Source organism: Arachis hypogaea, chromosome 11 (assembly GCF_003086295.3).
Source record: "Arachis hypogaea cultivar Tifrunner chromosome 11, arahy.Tifrunner.gnm2.J5K5, whole genome shotgun sequence".
NCBI lineage: Eukaryota > Viridiplantae > Streptophyta > Magnoliopsida > Fabales > Fabaceae > Arachis > Arachis hypogaea.
Window position 1 is genome coordinate 145,624,094 of NC_092046.1, and position 22,610 is coordinate 145,646,703.

General features: G+C 32.4%; 3 protein-coding genes across 4 annotated transcripts; all 3 read right to left on the minus strand.

Moving 5' to 3' along the window:
* Window positions 1-3,163: 3,163 nt before the first annotated feature.
* LOC112723316 (uncharacterized) lies at window positions 3,164-9,907 on the minus strand. 2 transcript variants are annotated; one of them, XM_025774641.3, is made up of 15 exons: window positions 9,538-9,907; window positions 9,109-9,176; window positions 8,684-8,839; window positions 7,991-8,158; window positions 7,587-7,737; window positions 7,030-7,109; window positions 6,172-6,441; window positions 5,947-6,090; window positions 5,379-5,513; window positions 5,159-5,257; window positions 4,856-4,912; window positions 4,410-4,614; window positions 4,011-4,198; window positions 3,749-3,847; window positions 3,164-3,589 (listed from the first exon to the last, which is right to left on the minus strand). In XM_025774641.3, exons 1-15 carry the CDS (start codon window positions 9,695-9,697, stop codon window positions 3,350-3,352), a joined length of 2,220 nt encoding a protein of 739 aa, XP_025630426.1. In that variant the 5' UTR covers window positions 9,698-9,907; the 3' UTR covers window positions 3,164-3,349. The 2 variants fall into 2 exon arrangements, with proteins under 2 accessions (XP_025630426.1, XP_072063832.1); XM_072207731.1 differs by having other exon boundaries at window positions 8,444-8,839; window positions 9,538-9,839.
* Window positions 9,908-11,982: 2,075 nt separating this feature from the next.
* Window positions 11,983-15,425, minus strand: LOC112722124 (uncharacterized). Its single transcript, XM_025773095.3, has 4 exons — window positions 14,858-15,425; window positions 14,605-14,754; window positions 14,357-14,503; window positions 11,983-14,254 (listed from the first exon to the last, which is right to left on the minus strand). Exons 1-4 carry the CDS (start codon window positions 15,243-15,245, stop codon window positions 12,087-12,089), a joined length of 2,853 nt encoding a protein of 950 aa, XP_025628880.1. The 5' UTR covers window positions 15,246-15,425; the 3' UTR covers window positions 11,983-12,086.
* A 2,219-nt stretch (window positions 15,426-17,644) lies between these two features.
* On the minus strand, window positions 17,645-21,800 carry LOC112723317 (probable glycosyltransferase At5g20260). Its single transcript, XM_029290030.2, has 4 exons — window positions 21,321-21,800; window positions 20,987-21,150; window positions 19,822-20,176; window positions 17,645-18,503 (listed from the first exon to the last, which is right to left on the minus strand). Exons 1-4 carry the CDS (start codon window positions 21,591-21,593, stop codon window positions 17,826-17,828), a joined length of 1,470 nt encoding a protein of 489 aa, XP_029145863.2. The 5' UTR covers window positions 21,594-21,800; the 3' UTR covers window positions 17,645-17,825.
* Between the last annotated feature and the right edge of the window lie 810 nt (window positions 21,801-22,610).

The following is a 22,610-nucleotide window of genomic DNA, read 5'->3' on the forward strand; positions in this document are numbered from 1 at the left end:
TAGTTATAGTATACACGACCTTAATGTATTGCTAAACATGTAATACTATATTTGGTAATTACACGAAGTGCCGAAATTTTATGATATATTTTTTATGGGGTGAAAACTCAGGTGAAATCGACTTTATATGAAGTTGATATTTGAAAACTGTTAGATAAAAATTTAGTCAAATCAGTCAAATAATTTAACGATTCTCAAATATTAATTTTACGTGGAGTCAACTGTGCCTGAGTTTTCACCTTTTTAAGGTTTGTCATGATTTCAGTGGATAAGTTTATCCTCTTTTCAATCTTATTTTTTTTAAAGAAAAAAAAAACTTGTGAAGTGATTTTGTAATTTCTATGTAAAGGTGCTTTTATTTAGGGGTGTCCGCGGATCGGATCGAATCGGATATGACCGAAAATTCGATCCGATCAGCACAATTTCCATCAGATCGGATCGGATATGATATCTGCACTTTTTAGTGCCGGATCCGATCCGCACATTTGTGGATCGGATCGGATCAGATATCGGATATATCCGCATAATTAAACCTTCTCTTTTTAATCATATTTCTATGTAAAAGAATTCGATAAAAATATTTCTTTCATACTTTTAAACTTATTTATTCCTAAAATATTTTTAATCAAACTCTCTTTAAATAACAAAAATAAAATAATACAATATATTAATAATAATTACTAACTAAAACATACAAACAAGTAAATACAATACAAAATATATATATATTTATTTATTTTTTAATTATTATAGTGCGAATCTGCGGATCGGATATGCAGATATAGAGCAGATATCCGCGATCCGATCTGCAAAGGGTGCGAATTGGATGCGAATATTTACCGCGGATCTGCAGATACGATCCGATCCATGAACACCTCTACTTTTATCTACAATATGCAAAGTTAGCATATAATTTTTTTTATCATAGTAGTAAAAAGAAAACGAGAATATTATTTATTGGAAAAATATATTTTTTGCTTTTTTCTTTTATGATAGACTGTGGCATCAGCTTTAAAGTGGATTTGACAATAAACTTCCAAAATTAAAAGAGAGAAATAATCCTTTCTAAGGTTTCAACTCCAACAAGATCATGACATTATATATAGTTGAGAAACAATTCAAATTGCTTAAACAATATGTAAAGTGAACCTAAAAGATTATTATTTATAAGATGGAAGTATAAAATAGGGAAATATTCGTTATCATATTATTATTTTGTACGCTATGTCATTTGGAAGCATCAAATTTACCGCACTGGTCTTTGTTTGTTTGTATATTTTATTTGTTAGGATATTCCTATCAGTTTTCTTTTTGGGTCCGGAATTTTAAATAACTTGTGTGATTTGATCTGAACATCCAACCACAATGTTCTGTGGGTCGAGGCTAACCCACATCCATGCCACCTTGCAAAGGACATTTAAGATTCCTTTTTCCATTAGGATTTGAATTCTCTATTTGAATTTCACTTTAAAATAAAAAATAAAGTGTAATCTTTTATCATTTATTTTATAAGTGAAATCAAAATAAATACGAGAGAAAAACTATTTAAAAATAGAAAATCACATTTTATTTTTTAAAGTACAAATTTAAAATATAGAGGATCTAAATTTTTTCTATTAACAATAAAAAAGACAATTAAAGACATCGTTATATGTGCTTAAGATTATCTGAAATAAAATAATAATACACTGCGAATAAATATTATTATTTTTAGTTAATAATAATTTATATTTATATTTATAAAAAATTTATACATAATAAATATATAATTTGTATTTATGTTTATTAAAATTTTATATATATAAATTAATATAATTTGTATTTATATATTTTTTTAAAATTTATATATATAAATTAATAAAATTTATTTATTAAAATAATTTAATATTTGACAAAAATATTAAAAATTACTGTCCTAAAAGTTTTTCAATGAAATATATATTACATCTTATTGCATTCACTATATGTTTAAAACATGCTACATATAGCATTTTTTTTATTGGTACGCTTATCGTACAATTTACCATTATTCTTAAATATTAAGTTTCTAATCCTTTGTATTTAGGATTATGCTACGTGTATATCAAAATCAACTACTAAAATTAGTCATCAATATAAAGTGCATGTTAAAATATAAATATATATTGAAAATAAATTAAATTATACATATATTTATATACAAATATATTGGTGGCTGATTTTGGTATCCAAATAATATTTTTGTTGTATTTAATAATTTTAACCGGACACTCAAACCAAATGAAGCAGATGGAAAAAATGATATAACTTTTCTAATTTAATCACTCGAATAACAGATCCGAAACAAAATAATTTAGACAAGCATGTTTAAGAATCCGAATTAGCAACAAATATTGTGTTTAATGCAATATATGTAGTCGGTGGGGTGTGCAAGCTATTATGTGTTGGATGCAAGGGGGCATTTGGTTGTTCATTTGTCAACTCAACAATTAGCCACGTCAACAACCATGGTCAATTTAACTAACTTGCACCACATCTTAACCATGCCAATTAAAACCGTAATCACGCATTGTATATAGCCTTTCATTTTTATTTTTATGACAACATATAAATGATCATCCATAATATATACTTTTTTAAAAGAAAAATGACAATATAAAATTCTTAAGAAAACGAAATAATAAAACTATCTCTCGTAAGTCATAATACGATAAATGCTTCTGGAATTTCAACGGTCAAAGGAAAAGAAAATGGAATGAGAGTGAGAACGTGGTTAATTTGGTTCATAAAAATTGGTGGCTATGACTAACAAGTCTCCTCTGACTAGAAGAAGAAAACAATTATCGTTTATCCAAACAAGGTTTATCTATAGATATAGGATTAGTATCATTTATTATTTTTGATTTGTAATTAATTAGTAATATTTAAAAATTTTAACAAAAAAAAAAGTATTAAATTCTATCTCTAAATTCAATTTTAAGTTGTGATATTATAAAGGCCAAAAAGAAATTCAGAATATTTATGAGGACCAAAGATTGAAGCTTTTTATTTTTTGTATGAACTAAATACATATATATAAATTAATATTCATATAATAATCAAAACCAAAACTTATAATAACAAGGATTAGAGATGAAACAAAAGAGAGAATAAAAATAATCCTATTTTTATAAAGACAAAAAAGTTTCTGTAATTTTCTTCTTTTTTTTTTTATTATTTGTTCCTCTAAAAAAATTACAATTTGTCAATTTCAATCTAATATATAAACCACAAATCAGTTTGAACAAAATAGTATTACAACTGTTCATGCCAGAGAGAACATTTGCTCCTAACACCCTACAACATGCTTCAAAATTGGTTGAATCAACCATTAAGATCTCTTCACAATGGCCGTGGCAAAGAAAGGATGATGAGTGAAGGTGAAAGAAATTTTCAAAGATGGTTCAAGGGCTCCAACTCTGCTAATGACATTTAAGGCAATGTTGTTGTGTTCTGCAACTTGCTCAATTCTACGAATTTCAGCCATCATGTCGGCATCATGTGCAAAACTACTCTTCACATCTTTTGCAATCCTATGAGCTTCTTTGAAGTGATCTGACAAAACTTGAGTCTGAAGAAGGAACAATCAAACATATGAAAATAGTGCAAATGTAAACCAAACAGACTCAGATTCAGACTGTTTTCAAGAGAATACATAAGGAGAAGTTAGACATATGAAAATGATGCAAATGCAAACCAAATAGACTCATTGTTTCAAGAGAATACATACAGAGAAGTCAGCGTGGATAGTGGACTCTTTGAATGTCACATACGAGACGTGATCAGGAAGGCAAGCTTTTTGTAAAAGCTCAAACTGCTGCATGAATACCTAGAGAAAAGTCTCACAATGTCAATAAGGTTTTAAGTAAAATCTCGTAGTGTGAAATACTTTAAGCTATACTAGATATTAGATAACAAAGCAAATCCCTAGAGCTGATACAAAGAATTTTAGTGCTGAAGACAAGAATGTAACAGAAATTCATATAACTTACCTCACGTTCAGTATTGAAAGGGCTTTGTGGTGGAACTAATTTGTGCTCATTTCTCAATGCAGCAAGCATCATGCTTAGACCTTCAGCTAGATATATTTGGCTTTGAAGAAACAAAACTGCTGCAGGAATTTGATAATCTGTTCTTGCATCTTTCAAATAATCTCTTTTCTTCTTTGTCTTCTTTTTAGCTGATACATAAAAAGCATATGTAAACATTGAGTAATAGACACCATAAGCTAGTGTAATAATATTTTACAAATGCAGAGTTACATTAAAACTTAATGATGTTATGATAGTCATCAATTGTCGCATAAACAAAAAATAAAATAATCCCTCTAAACGACATAATTTTTTTTTTTCTCAAATAAGAACTTTGAAATGAATTACAATCACACGTACCTGTACCACTGCTCATTGCCATCCTAATATGTTTCTTCTCCGCAAGCTTAGTCAACACAGCATAAATATACCAATATACCATGCAATAATCATGTACAGAGTAAAGTTCCAATTCAAATCCTAAAATCAGAAATCGATAAGCTATCCAATAAGTTTGCTCTTCAACCCAGGGAAGAATTTGTTGAAATATTGTGATGCTTATATGCTGCCAAAACACATGTATTAGCTAAAGTTTACAATTCCATAATAAAATGATTCATCAACCCATGTTTTTCCACAAAAAAGCATGTATGCTAAGTAACTCATGAGAAAAATTCACACTTCACATGAATTTAATAATTAATATTGCATTTAAAAAGTTTGTGATGGTGTTCCAGAGAGCAGCATTTTCATGCAGATAAGTGGAAAGTTATAAGTTACTTCTTTCATTTGGTAAAGAAACAAACCTTGTTGTCAGAGATGTTTGAAGTTTCTCCAAACTCCTTTTCGAAAGCTAACTCCAACTATACAGCAGACAGTAGAGTGCAAGATTAGATTACAATATTTTTGCTTTTAATGAATTTGTGATAATCATAGTATATACATATATAGTTCAACCTACATAAATTGGCAAGATCATATCCCTTTAATAAAAGAAGAAAGGACGAGGAAATTCATAGTACTCTCAATTGTACAAGCAGATCATATAGTAGTTTAAATAGGAAGAAAGGAAGTTCAAAGCATACTTTGCAAAAGAAGCAAACGCATACCTGCACATAGGTGACACGCCAGTCTTGTAACATTTTACCTAGCTTACGCCTTTGCCATGCAGCATTTGTACAAAGAATTTTGAGTAAATTTATCACTAACTGCATGCATAATATTGCACAGGTTTAAATTATTCTTAAAAAAGAAAAAAAGGAAGTAAAGAGTAGGAGTTATGTAGAGTTGTAGACTGCCAATCATATAGCATACCAAACGACTCATTACCTGTCCTAGTTGCACCATAAATTCATTTTCCTGAATGACATGACTCTTTGTGAATTCAGGTAATCCAGCGGCTCTAATGACCACAGAGAATATAGGTTCTCGACCATAGAGTTTCCCTCCTTGGACGAGCAAAATCTGATAACGAGTTGTAAGGGGTTAACTAGGAAGCAAAGGTTGAAAACAATAATGGTAAGTAAAATTCTATTAATTTGCATTTATAACATGTCTTTACTGGCAAGTGGATTAACGAACCAAGAAGACATGTATCAACATGCTACTTAGAAGCATGGAGATTTGATGTGTTAGCTTATGTGTCTAGCATCCAATAACAGGTTTTCAAGAGTGAAGTATTACAACAAATCTGGTACTTAGCTATGCATAATAAACCTTTAATACTTTATTCATAGATGTAAGCCGGTCAATGATAGCAACCACCTTGTGTGTATGAGTTTTTTTTTTCAGTTTCTTGTGTGTATGAGTTGATAATTTGACAAATATTTAAACGATTAAATTGTTGGTTTACAAAAAAATATTCACTAAAAATAGCTAAAAGCACTTGACGATCCACCTGAAGATGAGCTCTAGAAACCAAATCAGGTTGAGATTTCTGGAAGTTAACTACAAAGAGCAAAGCAGCCTCCAATGATGGGTCCAACGTATAGGAACATATATGGTCTAAATCTTGAAGAAGTTTTACAAAATAGTCAAGAGCCTGGCAAAGATAAATGGAAATATTATAATGTAGGAAGTATGTTTGTTTGTTGGAACAAAAAATAACTCTGTAAACACTTACCTTCTCCCAAGAAAGAATTTCAATTGCCCGTGGTGGTGTTGGGGCTGCTAATCTACAGTTTATACTAGCATCAAAGCCAATTGGCTGATTGCCAGATGCAGTTGTATTGCTTCTATTTTGTCCAGAAATTTCCTGAGCCCTAGCTCTAAGAAACATTGACGATTTCCGAATGGAATCAATCTCTGCAATGCATGAAGCTATGTGCTTTCTTCCCAACTCTAAACCTCTTCCTTGGGGCCGTCTCATAGATATTAAGAGATGGTAAAAGTGCTGAAAGATAATTCATATTGTGGTGAGACTCTAAACGAAGAAAACATGATTTGTCAACAAAGAGACCCAAAACTGAAATAAGAGGTAAACTATTACATGATGGAAGCAAAATATACTAAACAATAATAAAATTATTGCAAGGGAAATCTCTAGGATTAGGTGAATCATTTTTTGGCTTGGGTAGTTTACATGAGGTCATTCTTTGATTTCTTTCATACCTCCAAGTCATGCTGCCATCATGACTAAACAAAAATAAGGGGAAAAGACACTAATGTATATAGGGTACAGAAGGTTCCAGTAACTAGTATCCAAGTGTAAAAACCAGATGGCAAACAGTGGATATGGGCCTCTGGAATAGGACACCCTCAAGTTCCTAGTTTGAGCTTAAAAACTATACTAATCAAGGAAAGTGGAAAAGCTACATGCTAATTTTACAATTTTTATCATCCTATTGTTGACATGAGTAGATTGATTTAGGTATGTTTATTAATGAATAGACACAACTTATGCTTAACACATAAACTGAGCATGATTATATGATTCTGCATGATTTACATAACTTAAAAGAGAACAAACATAGGATAAAACCTTACGAAAGCGTAATCGACATAACAATGCTTTGCAGTAGCCTTCTTCCAGATCAGGATTATTTTGAAGGGGCTCTATATCTGCAACCAAATAGCCCGCAACTCAATTATAAGCATAAAGATAAGCCATACCCTTTATTTAGTTTAGGCAACCACACAATCATGTTGGGTTTGACGGTTAAAGGTTCAAAGATCATAACAGTAGTACAACACCAGATGTTATGAGCAGCAAATGGAAAACAATTAACAGCGGAATTGCCTATGTTTGAACTCAGAACTTAATGATCACCCATTTAACTACAAAGTTGTACACATTTCAAATATGTAAAATTATTATACTAGAGCATTGAGCTTGCCACAACAGGTATTCAGTACAATTTTAAACAAAAGAATATCACCAATCATCAAGGGTGATAACTTCAAAGTTTAATAATTTCAGCTAGACATAACCACCTAGAGGCACTACCATTCCCTTCTGCAAAACTATTTGAACTTATGTCACTGTTATAATACCTAATTAACTAAGAAATCAAAATTAGTGTTCAGGTTTCAATTTACCTTCTGAAACTCTTTTTTTGGATGATGAGGCTTTACAAGCACGTAATTGGCGCGACACTGTTTCTTCAACAGCATTTAGCATTGATAAACACTTCTCATCTCCGTTTCCACCAAGAGGTAGGCCATATGACATGGTAAAAAGATCCTCTTCCTAACACAAAAATATCCCAATTATAAATAGCAAAAAGGGAAAATGTATGAATCTGATTCCATAATAGAAAAACAAAGAACCCTAACATTCAATTCCATTTAGTGACAGCAAGACAATAATAATCACATTCTTCCAAAACAATAAAACTATAAGATCAATCCAGGGAAGACTAAAATTTTTTGGACAAACGGCAAAACCCCAAAAAATGTTGACATATAATAAAGACAGATATAGAGCTGTTGGAATACTTTACTTCATGTGTGCGTGCGTCCGATACAACTGAAAGAACTTCTTTGCAAGTTTCCTGGATGACTTTACAGTAAGAGTGCAACAGGGCATGTGATGATGTTCTTTCAGTCTGCAGGAGATAGAGGCACGAATAGACAGTTTGTGCCAATGAATGACCCTTGTGCCATGTAGCCTGCCATGTCAAATGACAACTAAGGTAAAGATGGGAAAATATATAATTTTTAGATAAATTTAGCACTAGTAAAGATATTGAACTAAAAAATTCTACTATTTGAATATCTTTAAAAATTCTTATTTATTTGATAATGTTTCACGATTTCCTTAGAGGGGAAAGAAAGCGAGTCCATTTATTGAACAAAGACAGAGTTTGATAAACTAATAAAGTAGAGAAAATAGATATCATTATCTTTAACCAAGTGGCCAATGTCCTAGCTTTGAGAATGGAGAAAACCCTCACTAGGATATCTATAACCATTCAGAACCTCAAAAGCATTGGCCCTTGTAATGGAAGATGTACATTGGTCAGCCTTTCGTGGAATGTGCATGCATTATGCCCACCTACATACTTGTTTTAGAGAGAGACGTCTCACTCCTTGAAGACAATTGACCATTCTACTAAACCAAAGACATGCTTAGACCATACAATTATAAGGTAAACTATACGAAAAGTACAAGCAAGGCAACATATCGAAAAGACCTCGCAGGCTAGTAAATGGTCCATGATGTCAATTGTGCAGCGAACATCTGTAGTTTTATCAACACTAATAGGAATTGGGGCAGCACCATCCTCGATGGCCTCCTCGAGAGAGTAATATTTACAAGCAATGCCTGAATCCATCTTTGGATCCATTATCTGACACAAACGGCAAATAAGAAAGTAATCAAGTCAGGCATACAATACAATCACAAAATACTCAAGAACATTAACTCTGGAAAATGGCTTCTCTCCATGCATCTCTAGATATTTCTTACGCAACAAGCGAAACTGATTATCAAATTTCCAAAAGCTTAATTATTGACAAGAAAATGGATAATCATGCCAAATGCAGCTTAAGATATATAAAAATAAAGACACATAAACCCCCCCACACCGAAAGGGTACTAAGCAACACGAAACAATACCTCCAAAGCAGACATGGCAGCATAAAGATTGAAATTATCGCCATGAATGAGCTCTCCCTCTTTAAGATCTGTATCCACCAGGGCAAATTGGTTAAAGAGAACGAAAAATGCTCCTCTTATAAGAGTTTTTCTATAAAGTGAGAGAGAATAGAATCATCTACTATCAGATCACTAAATGTTGATGACTACCCCCTAGAAAAGTATCATTGCAAAACATCAGTACATCAACATCCCCTCTGCTTAGTTCATTAGATAGAACCTTTGGAATAACAATAAAAAGAAGGGCGTTTATGCTATGATCAGCGTAAGCAGTAGCAGCATTAGAGGAGCAAGAGAGTAAATTTATGAAGCTGCGGAACTGTAATCAAAATTCAAAACCCTTCAGCAGAGAACTGAGTGTGTAAAATCGAGCTAGGAGAAAGAGGGTACCTTGGCATGCGGCATGGAGGAGTGGGGAGGCATCAGCCCAAACAGAGTTATCACCGGAGTGAATAGCGGAGCGTGGAGGAGGCACGGTGGCGTTTCCATCCGTGCGATCGTTAGAGGCCATAGCAAAAGCTTCCGAAGCTTGAAACTTGGTATCACTCATCACAAGATCAATTTAAGAAACAGATTAAGAAGAGTGTGAGCTTATTGGTTGGGAATTTTAGAAAGCAGCTAAGCGAAAAAAGCGTGCGCTTGACGAAGGGTTTAGGGTATCATACATTCATACCATTACCATGCTATGCTATCTCATCAATCCCATCAATGCCACTCTACTCTATTTACTTTGAGGATTCTTACTATTTCTCTCACATTCACAATTTGTTAATACAATTTTATATTAAAGGGTTTTGTTGACTAATAGTATTTTAAGACTATTTTTAAAAAATTCAAAATCTTTTTTAATAAAATTGAACAAAATGCTAAATACAAATTAGAAGTCTCGAATTCGAGTTTTACTCTTAACTTTGAAAAAAAAAATGAACAAAACGTATAAAATTAGTTATATTAAAATAGTTAGAATTTAATTTTATTGTTGTTATTGTTGACCCAAATAATTATGTTTCTATCATATATATATATATATATATATATAACAAAATATTCTTTTTAAAAAATAGATAAAATTATATACAAAAAGCTATGAAGCATGAACATTTTGCTGAATTGCTGTGTCTGCGTGTCGGACACATTTCGGACACGACACTCACCAACACTCATTCGACACGCGTGTCTGTTGTGTCCAAACCGTGTCTCAATAAAAAATAAAAAATTCTTCTCCGGACACACTTGGACACACCTAAATACCATCAGGTGTCAGTGTGTCCAGTGTTATTCTTAATATATATTCTTAATATAAATTTAGATATAGTATATATTATTATTTATTAAAATAAAAAATATTTTAAATACTTAATATAATTAAAATAAGACATTAAAAATAATTTAAAAAATTAATTTATATTTTAATATCAATAAAATATTAAAATATCATTACGGTTTATCTAAAAAATACTTTATATTTTATATGTATGCGTGTTCCCGTGTCATGTAAGATTTTAAAATTCAAGTGTCGGCGTATCCCGTGTCGTGTCGTGTCGTGTCCCGTGTCCGTGTCAGTGTCCGTGCATCATAGCAAAAGAGTATATAAGAAACAAAAATACACCCAAAAAATAAGAAAATAATGTGCTATGTTCTAAAGATTTTTTTTATAAATCAAAATTGACCTTCTAATTGAATATACACTTATGTAGAGTGATAGACCAAGAAACAAATACAAACTTGAGTATTGTAATATTATTTAGGAAGGAGAAAAATAGTAAAAAGAGAGTATTTAGGTGAGAGAAAAAGTCAAGTAAGCAAAGGTTGGATATTCCTTGTCATCCTTTGGATTTGAAGAATTGGTTCTTGTATCATAGCAGAGAGCACCCGTTCAAGTTCTTTTCGGGCCTTTGGTGGATATGGCGAGCAAGGAATAACGACATCTTTAATCCCCATGAAACTTGGCCTCTGGAAAAAGTCATTTGTCTAGCATTAACTTCAGAAAAGGAGCTTAGAAATATTTTTGAATTACAACGTATGTCCCTTCCCTCTACTCTAAATGGTTTTTGGAATCCCCCATCCATTGGTACTTTTAAGATTAATTGTGATGCTAGTTATTTTGGTTCGGGTGATAGTGTTGGTTTTGCTTGTGTTATTAGAGATTGTAATGGGAGCTGGCAAAGGGGGTGTTTGGGAATGATTGAGAGTAATAGTATTCTTCAAGGAGAATTGTTTGCTATTTGGAGAGGATATCTCTTAGCTTGGGATGTGGGTCAACGAGATGTTATTTGTGAGACGGATTGTGTGGAAGCATTTAATCTTGTTACTCAAGATGGTTTTGGGTTTATTGATCCACTGGTGCTCAAAATAAGAGATATCATGCATTGGAATTGGCGTGTTGACTTTCGTTTGATTATGAGAGATGCAAACACGGTGGCAGATACTATGGCAAAGATGGCGATGAAGTTACAACTTTCGCATGTGGAGCTTCTTTCACCTTGGGAGGAGTTTAAGAGTAGTCTTAAACGGGACTGTCCCTCTATTTAAGCAGTTCCTTGTTTTGTTTCTTTTGTTTTTCTTTGTTTAATTTATTTCAGTCACCAAAAATCAAACTACAAATTACCTATAAAAGGAGAATGGATATTTTGTCCAAAATAAAATATGTAGTTTACTAATTTTCACATGCACTTGGTTAGTTAGTTTAGAGTGAATATCCTTTTTAAAACTCTTGATTATTATTTTTTCTGGGAAAGACTCTCTCTAATTATCCCCAAATATTATGATGGTCTCATCTATTAAAGAAATTAGACTAATAAACTCCTACAACTGATTGCAAAACGATAACCGATGTCTAACATGAAAATAATTTATTATTTGATAAGAATGCTATAGCTCATTGTAGTTGATTGTGCATCTTCATGCAGTTAAGTTCAGTGCATGCATGCATGCGAAATTCATATGATACGATACATGCATGAAAAGATTCTTGATACAAAGTAAGGGTTGAAGTATACAATGACTATGACACCTAAAAATGAAACAACAAAAGTTGCTGCAAAACTCCACATGAAGTTGTCTCTGAACTCATTTTCCTCTGCATGAAGATCTGAATGCATTACCGATTCTCCACCAGAGATTGAAGTACAACTATGCTGCAATGGAGGTCCACAAAGAAGAGGGTTCCCTTCATAACTACTCTCTCCAAAAGTTGCAAACTGGTATTTGGTCTCCGGTGTTGTTCCAGACAGATTATTGTAAGCCACAGAGAATATTGACAAGCTATATAGCTCTACTAATTTTGAAGGAATGTGACCAACCAATTTGTTATGTGAAAGATCCAAGCTTTCTACTTGCTTGAGGTTAGAAAATGTTTCTGGGATAGGACCACTTAAATGGTTATTTGACAAGTTTAAGGTATGAATGCTACTAAGGTTTCCAATTTGATGAGGAATTGCACCTGTTAACATGTTACAAGAGAGGTCTATTCCTGACATATAGTACAATATGTTTCCCTTGTATGATTCTAACCTACTCTTTGACATGAATTCCACTTCTTGTTCCTCGTCCGAGACGAGACCTTGGATATCGATGCCATTATCTACATGAAGTAGATTTTCAGATATGTACTTGGTGAATTTGATGGGGAACATTATGAAATACTCACCAAATATGATATTGTCTAATGGATCCAAGAGTCCTGAAGATGCATCATTCAAGCATGAAGGTATCTCCCCAGAGAATGTATTGTGTGAAAGGTCTAATATGCTTATGTGCCTTAGTTGACACATCACAGTGGGAATGGAACCTTCAAGGTTGTTACCCTTTAGAAGGAGAATTCTCAAGTTTGAAAAAGTGCCAATCCAACTTGGAATTTCACCTGAGAATTTGTTGTTCATCAAGTCCAATGTCAATAGCAAGGAAGAGTTGGCCAAAGCATTGGGAATGGGTCCTGAGAACTGATTTCCCTGCAGATGTAAGTACCTCAACTTTGACATGTCAAAACAACTTGGCAAAGTTCCATTGAAATTGTTCTTAGACAGGTCTAAATATGTAAGCCTGTTTAGTTTGCAAAGTTCTTGAGGTATGACACCCTGCAAATTATTCTGGGACAACAGTAGAGAACTCAATTGTTGAAAGCTTCCAATCCAACCTGGTAGCTCTCCATTGAGATGATTGTAGCTCATGTCTAGTACTCTTAGCAGAGAACTATTCATGAACACATCTGAGATCTCTCCGGTGAAGCGATTATTGTCCAGGCGCAAAACACGCAATTGGCCTAACTCGGCTTTAGAAGACAATATTGGACCAAACAGGTTATTCTTAGATAACTTCAGAAACTCCAATGACTTCACACCTTCCAAGAACTCAGCCGGCAATAGGCCAGACAAACTGTTTGATGACAAATCTAATATCATAAGCAGGGCCATATGTCCCATTGAAGCTGGAATGACACCATGCAATTCAGATTTGGACATGTTCAAGACTCTTAAATTCTGAAAGATGGTGCCAACACAACTGGGAATTTCGCTTTTGATAGGATTGTGTGAAATATCCAAAGTATTCATATCTTGATATCTTGAAGTACAATTGAGCTCAAGGGGTCCAGTCAAGAAATTGTTACCAAGATCAAGAACTTCTAGTCTTGTGTTATTTATCAGTATCAAGTGGGGGAACCTTCCTATGATGCTGTCATAGCTAAGATCAATCACTCTTAAGTCATTTTGGTATAAAAGAAAGCTAGGAATGCCCTTGGTGTGTTCATTGAGCGTGCAATTCGATAAGCGCAAGACCTTTAATTGAAACAAAGGGATGAAAGGAGGATTCTCAGTTTCAACCTTCAATTGAGAATTGTAGCTAAACAGATCAAAGACTTCAAGGTTAGAGTGATTGGCAAGTGAACTGAAGCTAAAGGAGCCTCGGAAATAGTTATTAGATAGAGAAACATATGATAGTGATTTGAGACTAGACATGAACAAAGAAGGGAAAACTCCTTGAAACTGATTATGTGCAACATCAAATACATGGAGAGATGTTAGGTTGCTAAAACATAGTGGAATCTGTCCTACAAACTGGTTGTGGCTAAGGTCCAGGTGCTGAAGATTCTTGAGCTTACATAAGCCTCCTGCATAAAGGGAAATTTGTGATCTTGCAGTAATTTTGTGCATGGTTAAGACTAATAGCAAGAGTTCTTAAAAGTTAAATTATATATGTGAATAAAACTCACCTTGAGTTGGTAAAGAGCCAACTAAATTATTCATAGAAAGAGAGAGAGCTTGCAAAGATGTAATGTTTCCAATTGATCCTGGTAGGCTTCCAGAGAGTAAATTATTCCCAAGATCTAGGACCTCCAACTTGCTTAAAGTAGAAATTTCTTTAATCAGGCCAAAAAAAAAAACACACTTTTGAGTATCCAAAAGATTCACAAGAAATTATCAAACCATACAATAAATGCAATCTTTCTCCAAGTGTTACCTTGCAGAAAATGAAAATTGGTGAGACCTGTGAAAGATAGATCTAACATCTGAACCACTGGCAATTCATCCAAAGATGGAACTTGAGTTAAAGGGTTCCCCTTTAAACTAAGAACTTGCAAGTTGTTTAATCTGATAACACCATTTACACCTGCCCCAGAGCTATTGAAAGTTACAAATATGAAGAAAAAAACCAGCCATAAGACCATAACCAAATTCAATACAATCATATCATAGGTATATACAAATAATACCTGTCAAATAGTTCCAGGACAAGTCTAACACTTGAAGTTCAGAGAAGGGAAGCAGATAAGAAGCATTTAAGGACCAATATGCATTATTAGCGAGTTCAACATCTCTTATCTTATCAAGAACAAGTTGTGTTACTACTGGCCTTGGGTTTGTGGTGGTGTTGTCACATATGACCCTCTCCCAATCACAGCAATCATTGTTGTTGTGGCTATCCCAAGTAGGTAAGGCAGTTCCATTAGGATCATTGATAGCATCTTTTAACTTCAAAAGTGCAATCCTTTCTCCCTCACTGCATGCATGTCCTATATTCCTATCATTCACCATAACAACCATCATGCAAACCACTAGTCCCAAAGCCCACCTCAACAATAATGTTATACAAAGATCCATGCTTCGGATATAATTAATCTACTAGTTTAAAGTTTAAACCTTACTTTAAATTTGTATATAGTTGCTATTGATGGATGTGCTGTTAGTTGTTACTTATCTTTGTCCAAATTAAAAGTGGGGAAGACTAAATATTCATGGCTAGACTTGAGTCTTGACTTTTGACTAGCACAGTGGGTCATTGCCCTGTGAAAGTGGAACGTGGATGATATTTTATTTGTTCTGAAACTTTGAAATCAATGGAACTGCTCACATTCCATTGTTTGGTACCACACACGTAACTGCCCTAATTCTACCCCCTTCCTGTACGATAGATACGCCTTGTCATGCTCTAGAAACATCGGGAAAAAACACTAGGAAAATTAAATTGATGTGCGATATCAGTTCAGCTACACATCTAAGTGTTTTTGGCAACTAAATCCAACCAAATTGTCTCAAATTCAACAAAAATTACTCTCATCATACTAGCATATACACACGCGCGTTTCAATAACGCAAAACATATTCTTCTTCGTCTTTGTCTTTGCGTTCTTTGTTCTTCCTTCTTCTTTTTAGCTTTTCTCTTTCTCCGTCTTCGCATTTCTTCTTCTTTTTCGCTTTCTTCTTTCTTCTTCTTCGCGTGTTTCTTTTATTGTTGTTGCGTTTTTCTTTTCTTGCTTTTAACTGAGGTTCATTTGGATGCACAAATGAATTCCATGGGTTTTTGTTGATGATTGAGTTTCTTTTATTGCTTGATCAAAATTGAACTAATTTCGGTTCATTTTTAAATTAATTTAGATTCACTTGATGATGTTGATAAGCTTACTAAATTTTTTATTCCTTAGCCTGTTTGGAATGCATCTGATTTGAAATCATAGATGAATTGAATTCTATTCCTTGCTTTGGAATAGAAAAAAGCATGAAGTTGAATTCCGGTGATAATTTCAATTCTCATTTTACCCCGTTTACAAATCAGACCTACTTTGGTCTGATTTCAAAATCAATTCTCACCTAAATCTCACTTAAACTATGCAATATCAAAAATACCCCTATCTAAATTATACTTAATATTTATTGAGGGGTAAAAATGTCTTAGAAAAATAATGTAATTCATCAACAAGTCATTCCAAACAATAGAATTCAATTCTATCTCATTAAATGAGTTAGTTGTTCCAAACTATGGAATTGAATTCTAATTCCATCATTTAAAGGTGTCCAAACAGGCTGTAAGTAATTTCGGTTTATTTCTTAGTTTAATTGAGGTTCATTTGAATCCAGAAATAAATTGTACGTGTTTTTGTTGATTATTTAGTCTTTTTTATTACTTGTTCAAAACTAAACTAATTTCCATTCATTTGTATGTTAATTGAGGTTCACTTGATACTGCTGATAAGTATTGACTAAATTTTTTATTCCTTAAATAATTTTGGTTCATTTCTTAGTTTATTTGAGATCCATTTGAATTTAGAAATAACTTCGATGTGTTTGTCTTAATTGAGGTTCACTGACCAAATTTTTTAGCGATGAAGAATGAAATTATTCATTATCATTTTATTCAATTGTATTAGATTCCACTCCATTCCATTCAATTAGTTTATATTTAAACAAGCAGTACAAAAATTCAATCATCAACTAAAACACATCAAATTCATTTCTAGATCCAAATGAATCTCAATTAAATTAATAAATGAACCGAAATTACTTAAGAAATAAAAAAATTAGTCAATACTTATCAGAAGCATCAAATGATCTTCAATTACCAATGAGTTATATCTCAAATTGCATAGTCTCCCCATACTCATTTAAGAGGTCGCGGGTTCGAGTCTCCCTATCTTTAGTAAAAAAAATGATCCTCAATTAGTATACAAATAAACTGAAATTAGTTCAAATTTGAACAAATAACTCAATCATTAACAATTATAGACCCATACATAAATAATTATATCTTTAATATACTCTCTTAAATAATTTCTTTTTGAGTTTACATAAATATTATATAGGTGTTCTTTCTCCTTTTATTTCTTTTATGATGAAATTTTCTTTCGGTAATAGAAACTGTGATATTACTGTATAAAGTAATATTTTTAAAAAATTTAAACTGATAAAAAAAAGAGATTCAAACTTCGCGTCTTTTTTTTAAAATATTTTTTAGTAATTAAAATTCAATATATATAATTGATTAAATTGTATTATTTTTGTCAAAATTAAATTAGACAAATTAATTTGATAAAAAAATTGATGAACTAAATTTTGAACCAATCTAAATTAATTTTTTTTTTATAAAAAATGACTACAATATTCTTATTATAGAAAATGACAAAATACTCTTGTTATATATTATTAATTTTATTTTATGAACTCTAAATTCTAACTCTTCTCTTCTCTCTAGGCCGTCAAGGGATTAAGATTTAGGTTTTTCAAAGTTTATAGTTCATTGATTTTTTTGGTCAAATCAATTTGTATAATCTAATTATAACAGAAATAATACAGTTTAAACGTCTTTTATGTGAGTGGCTCACATGTAAAAGTCTTACATTCAACCTGAAACTCAAGTAATCTTATTGGGCTACTAAGGTGAAGTATACAGTGTACACAATGTTCATCTCAATTGGCTAGCCTGATGTTGAGCCTTCTGAGCCATATAGAGTGAAGAATCATATGCAACACATCGAACGGCTTAGCCGGTCGATTCAACTGAAAATGTGTCTGCACTTGTAACACCCTCCTTTGCATCTTGGAGTACTTCTTGTACGACACACCTTTCAATATGTTCTTGATCTCAGCTATCTTCTCCGATGGAACATGCAGCGAGAACTTGCTCCAGTCAAGAACATCACTGAACGGAAGCTCATAGTAATCCGAAACAATCACAGGAACACACCCTGCGTTAATGGACTCCACGATTCTAGGACTTGCAACTTCGTAGCCACTCGGACAGAGACAGAACATGCTCTGTCCCATGAGAGCCTTGTAGTCAGCGCCACGTGGAAGGTACTCGTGGACTTGGACCTCTTTGTCTTTGTCCTTCCAGTGATCTAGAAGCTTCTTCCTTATGCTACCGTGAGACCCTCCGGCGAAGAAAGCGAGTATTGTTTTGTGGTTATGGCCGTGGTGGTGGTTGTTTATTGGGTGCAGTTGGGAAAGGTGGTAAGGCACTTTGATTTCGGGAATTGAGACATCTTTGCTGGGATTGAATTCTTCTGAGTTGTTAGCATTGCATAGAACTCTTATTATGTTCTTGAATAACTTTTTCCCTAATTTCTTTCTTGAGATTTCTGGTGCCTGCAACAATCAACACACATGCATGCATTCATTCCAATTTCTGTATCATAGTACAGTTTTTATGTTGAAAACATAAAATTGTTGCTTGCATAATTTGAATCAGTTAAGATGCTATCATGGACTTAATTCTTGTGGACATCTACTATCATCTCGTCACACCAAGGAATTTTGTATCATGATGCAGAATGTTACATAAGTTTAATTCATAAAGGCTTCAACAGAGTCAATTGATCTTAAACTAATTTACGTATGGGCTTAACTCACTTCTAGATTCACATTAATTATTGAATGATTATATATCTGATTTAAGTAAAATTTATAAAATGTTAAATGACAAATAATAATAAATAAGTTGATTCGGCATGTCAATGAATCAATAGAAAAGTAGTAGGAAACTATGCATGAATCAATAGGGAATTTATATCTTGTTGCTGAATTTGACTATGAAATACACAGAGCTGTTGGTAATTATGCACATGAACATATTTTTATGAAAAATAGTTAAAAATATTAAATAATTTAATATATTAACTATCATCTTTATCAGAAAATATATTTTTTATGTGAGTAGCCATCAAAATTATTAACGATTTTGTTAGGTAAACAATGACTTTTGTAAACAATGTAAACAATAGACTTTAAAATTGATCCAATAAAATAAAAAACACTCCACTCCTAAATTACCTCATAAACCTTAACATTAGGATAATCATCTGCACACCTAATGAATTGAACATTCAACTATTGTTAAATGTGCATGAGTAAATCGAATCAAAAGAAGTAACCATCTAATTAAAAATAATGAACATAATCATCTGCATACCTATTGAATTGAACATCCAACATATTCATTGTTCACATTGTTTAATATTTTTTTTTTGAAATAAAGGAGCTCAACACAATAGAGTGGAGCAAACTTAAAGACAACTAGACGATCAACACCTAAAAAAATACAACATAAAGACTCTCCATATCATCTCCAGCATAGTATTTTTATTGTCTACTTATACTTTTCCAATTAAATTACTAATTACTTGTGAGCTTAAAAAAGGAGTTTAACTCAAATGATTATTGAGATTAGTCATGTGCACTAAAATATTTTTTGAAATCTTAATTACATCAATTATATTTTTAAAATTAGTAAAAGTGCTCCATATTAATCTATCAATTTTTTTGTCAAGTGCAAATATGAATTAATTTGGTGCATTTTTACTAATTTTAAAAATATAATTAATACAATTATAATTTTAAAAACTAATTTAATATACGGCGTATTTAAAAACTATTTTGAAACTTAACTCGGAGTAAAAATAAGTACCCAGTCATGGCAAGAGGCTATGAAATGGTCAGCGCCGTTGGTCCTATTCCAGTAAGGGTGTTTGCGGACTATGGTCTGGGTGTAATCAATGACGACTCTCATCAGTGGGCCGCGAGAGTAGCTCACCAGAGGACGGTAAAGATAATGTACGATCTCCGCCACGCTTACGGGCATCATGAACGCGTGGGCCTCCTCTGGGCTATGGGCCCAGAATGGGCTTGAATCATTTTCTAATTCGGACATCAACTGTCCCTCAATCCCGTAGATGTCTTTCATGGGCCATTCATGGAAGAATGGTGGTTCTCCTTCTCTGTAAGTCCACACTTTGAATCTCTTCACCATCTCTAAGTGACTCCTGAAGGTAAAAATCAACGCAAAATTTCAAAACAAAATAAAAATATCAATTAATACCAATATATAACAATATTTTTTAAAATGTCTCAATCATTAAAATTTTAGATTTTATTCATTTATTTTTTTTAAAGAAAGAAACACGTATCTCGCCATGCCGTATACTTAATCATAATTGATAGAGTATATGTGAAATCTAAATTTCATAACATGCCCCCCCAAAAAAAAAAAAATTAACGTTTATGATTGATTACCTTTTATTATGAATTTATATTTATATATTTCCTTTCGGTTCAAGATCTAGATGATCATACTTCAGAGGTAAACGTGTGACCTAATCATATTCCCATATATATATATATAGCTCCAAGGGATAGAAAGGGAGCAAATGGAATAATGCGAGTGAATATTATTGATGTTCTTTAAATTGTGCTAATGTTCATACCAAAAAGTAAATAAATAAACAAATTGCGTGGGCAGATGAAAGTGTGGTTAGCTAGAAAAGTTTCAGATTGTTTTTTGTGGAAAGCTTTTAGTTCAAAATATTGTTTTCTCAATATATATAATGTTACATACATCAACATACAGAGGTGAATATTTTTATGATAATAACTTATATCATATCATCATATTATAAAAAGAGGTGAATATTTTTATGATGATATTTTTACATTAATATAGCATTGTAAACTATTAGATGATTTAAAAATTTATAATGTCATTTTCATATAAAAATATTATCATGTGAGTATTATCCATAAAGAGATAGTAAATTAAAATGGTATAATAGTGATGAGTGATATGGTTACTTAACTGATGAAAAGCATAAGGGTTTCTGTAAACGGGTCCAATGGGGACAAAATTCTCTTCCTTCTCCGATGTGAACTTCCGCATCCGTATCGCTCTCAGAATTGCTCCTCTTGCTTCAGCCAAATCTTTTTCAATTCTCACCAAACTATTATTATTCCTTTTCTTCCGCTATATATTATTATACACCACGATTAATTAATATTTTCAGTCAAAATAATTAAATTCTCCCAAATAATCACAATGAAGAAAATAATAAAATTATGCTGATATTTTTTATATTCAAACATAATTATTGTTAAAAAATGAAAAGAGAGATAAGAAAAAAAATACACACGTACTATTATTCCACTAGTGGAATCATGAGAAACATCATGACTAGGGGATGAAGGTGGCATCAATGGTGGAATACTATGTTGTTGTTGTTGTTGTAGCACATTATTAGGAGCATGTTTGGAATGAAGAGTAGTTTTGAGAGGCAAAAGGAGACCTAATTCAACTCGACTATTATACGCACATATGGCCAAGAAGAAGAGAATGATGAACATCATCGTTACACTGAATACCAACCTTGAATTTGTTGTTAGCAAGGTTGATGGTGATGATGATGCCATGGCTATCTATTCTCTATCTATCTATTATTATTGTTCTCACACAAATTGTGATTTAGTTTTATATGTGAGCTAATTAATAATCAATATGTATGTATATATGTATGTATGTATGTGTAGTAGTTGTAGCTATATATCTATAAGCTATAAGCTATGTTAATTAGTACAAAAGGAAGAAGCTATAAGGGATGGGAAGAAGATGGACATAGACATAGCATGAGGGGTGATTGTGGAGGAAAAAATAATTAAAATGTTATAGAGAAGTTGACCAAACAGTAAGGTAACTAGAGAGAAGATAGATTCATTTGTTGTGGTTGGTTCATAATAGTTGGTCATGGAATTCATGAAACTTTTCTTGAACCATAGAGCAAGCGCACTAACTATATATGGAGGATGGAGCCAATTACCACTCTCATATACACACTTATTAGGTGTAATGGTGTAATTATGATTTAGACATGAACCTGCAATAGCTAGCTTAATTAGAATGCTACATAGATAAAATGTTGTTATAGTGGAATACAATGTTTTTTGGTGGTATAAATGCGCTCCATATACATATATGGCAGTTTTGCAAACATATTAATGGTCAGTGATTTCATTCTTTGGGGTAACAACAGTTGTCAATTAGGATTCATAACTTACCAATTTGGGAAACGCCGGGGAAACAAGTATTATTATTATTATTATTATTATTATTATTATTATTATTACTACTTTAGATTTAATTATTTTGGATTAAACTAAACTTATTATTTGAAGGGCTATGAATGTTTGTGAATTTTGCATAACCAAACTCACCTTCAATATATTGTTAGAGTTGGATCGGAGGAAATAGCAAATCCTAATTAATCGGGTTTATAAGTCACTAAGCAGCCATACGCGCGTGTTTACAGCAATAATAATGCATGTAGCATTTTAATTCTGATGAATTTTATTTATGATTTAGGGTAATTTATCGGAATAGAATGAATGAGGCTCAAAATGATAATATATTCTTATGTAATTCGAATTTAATTG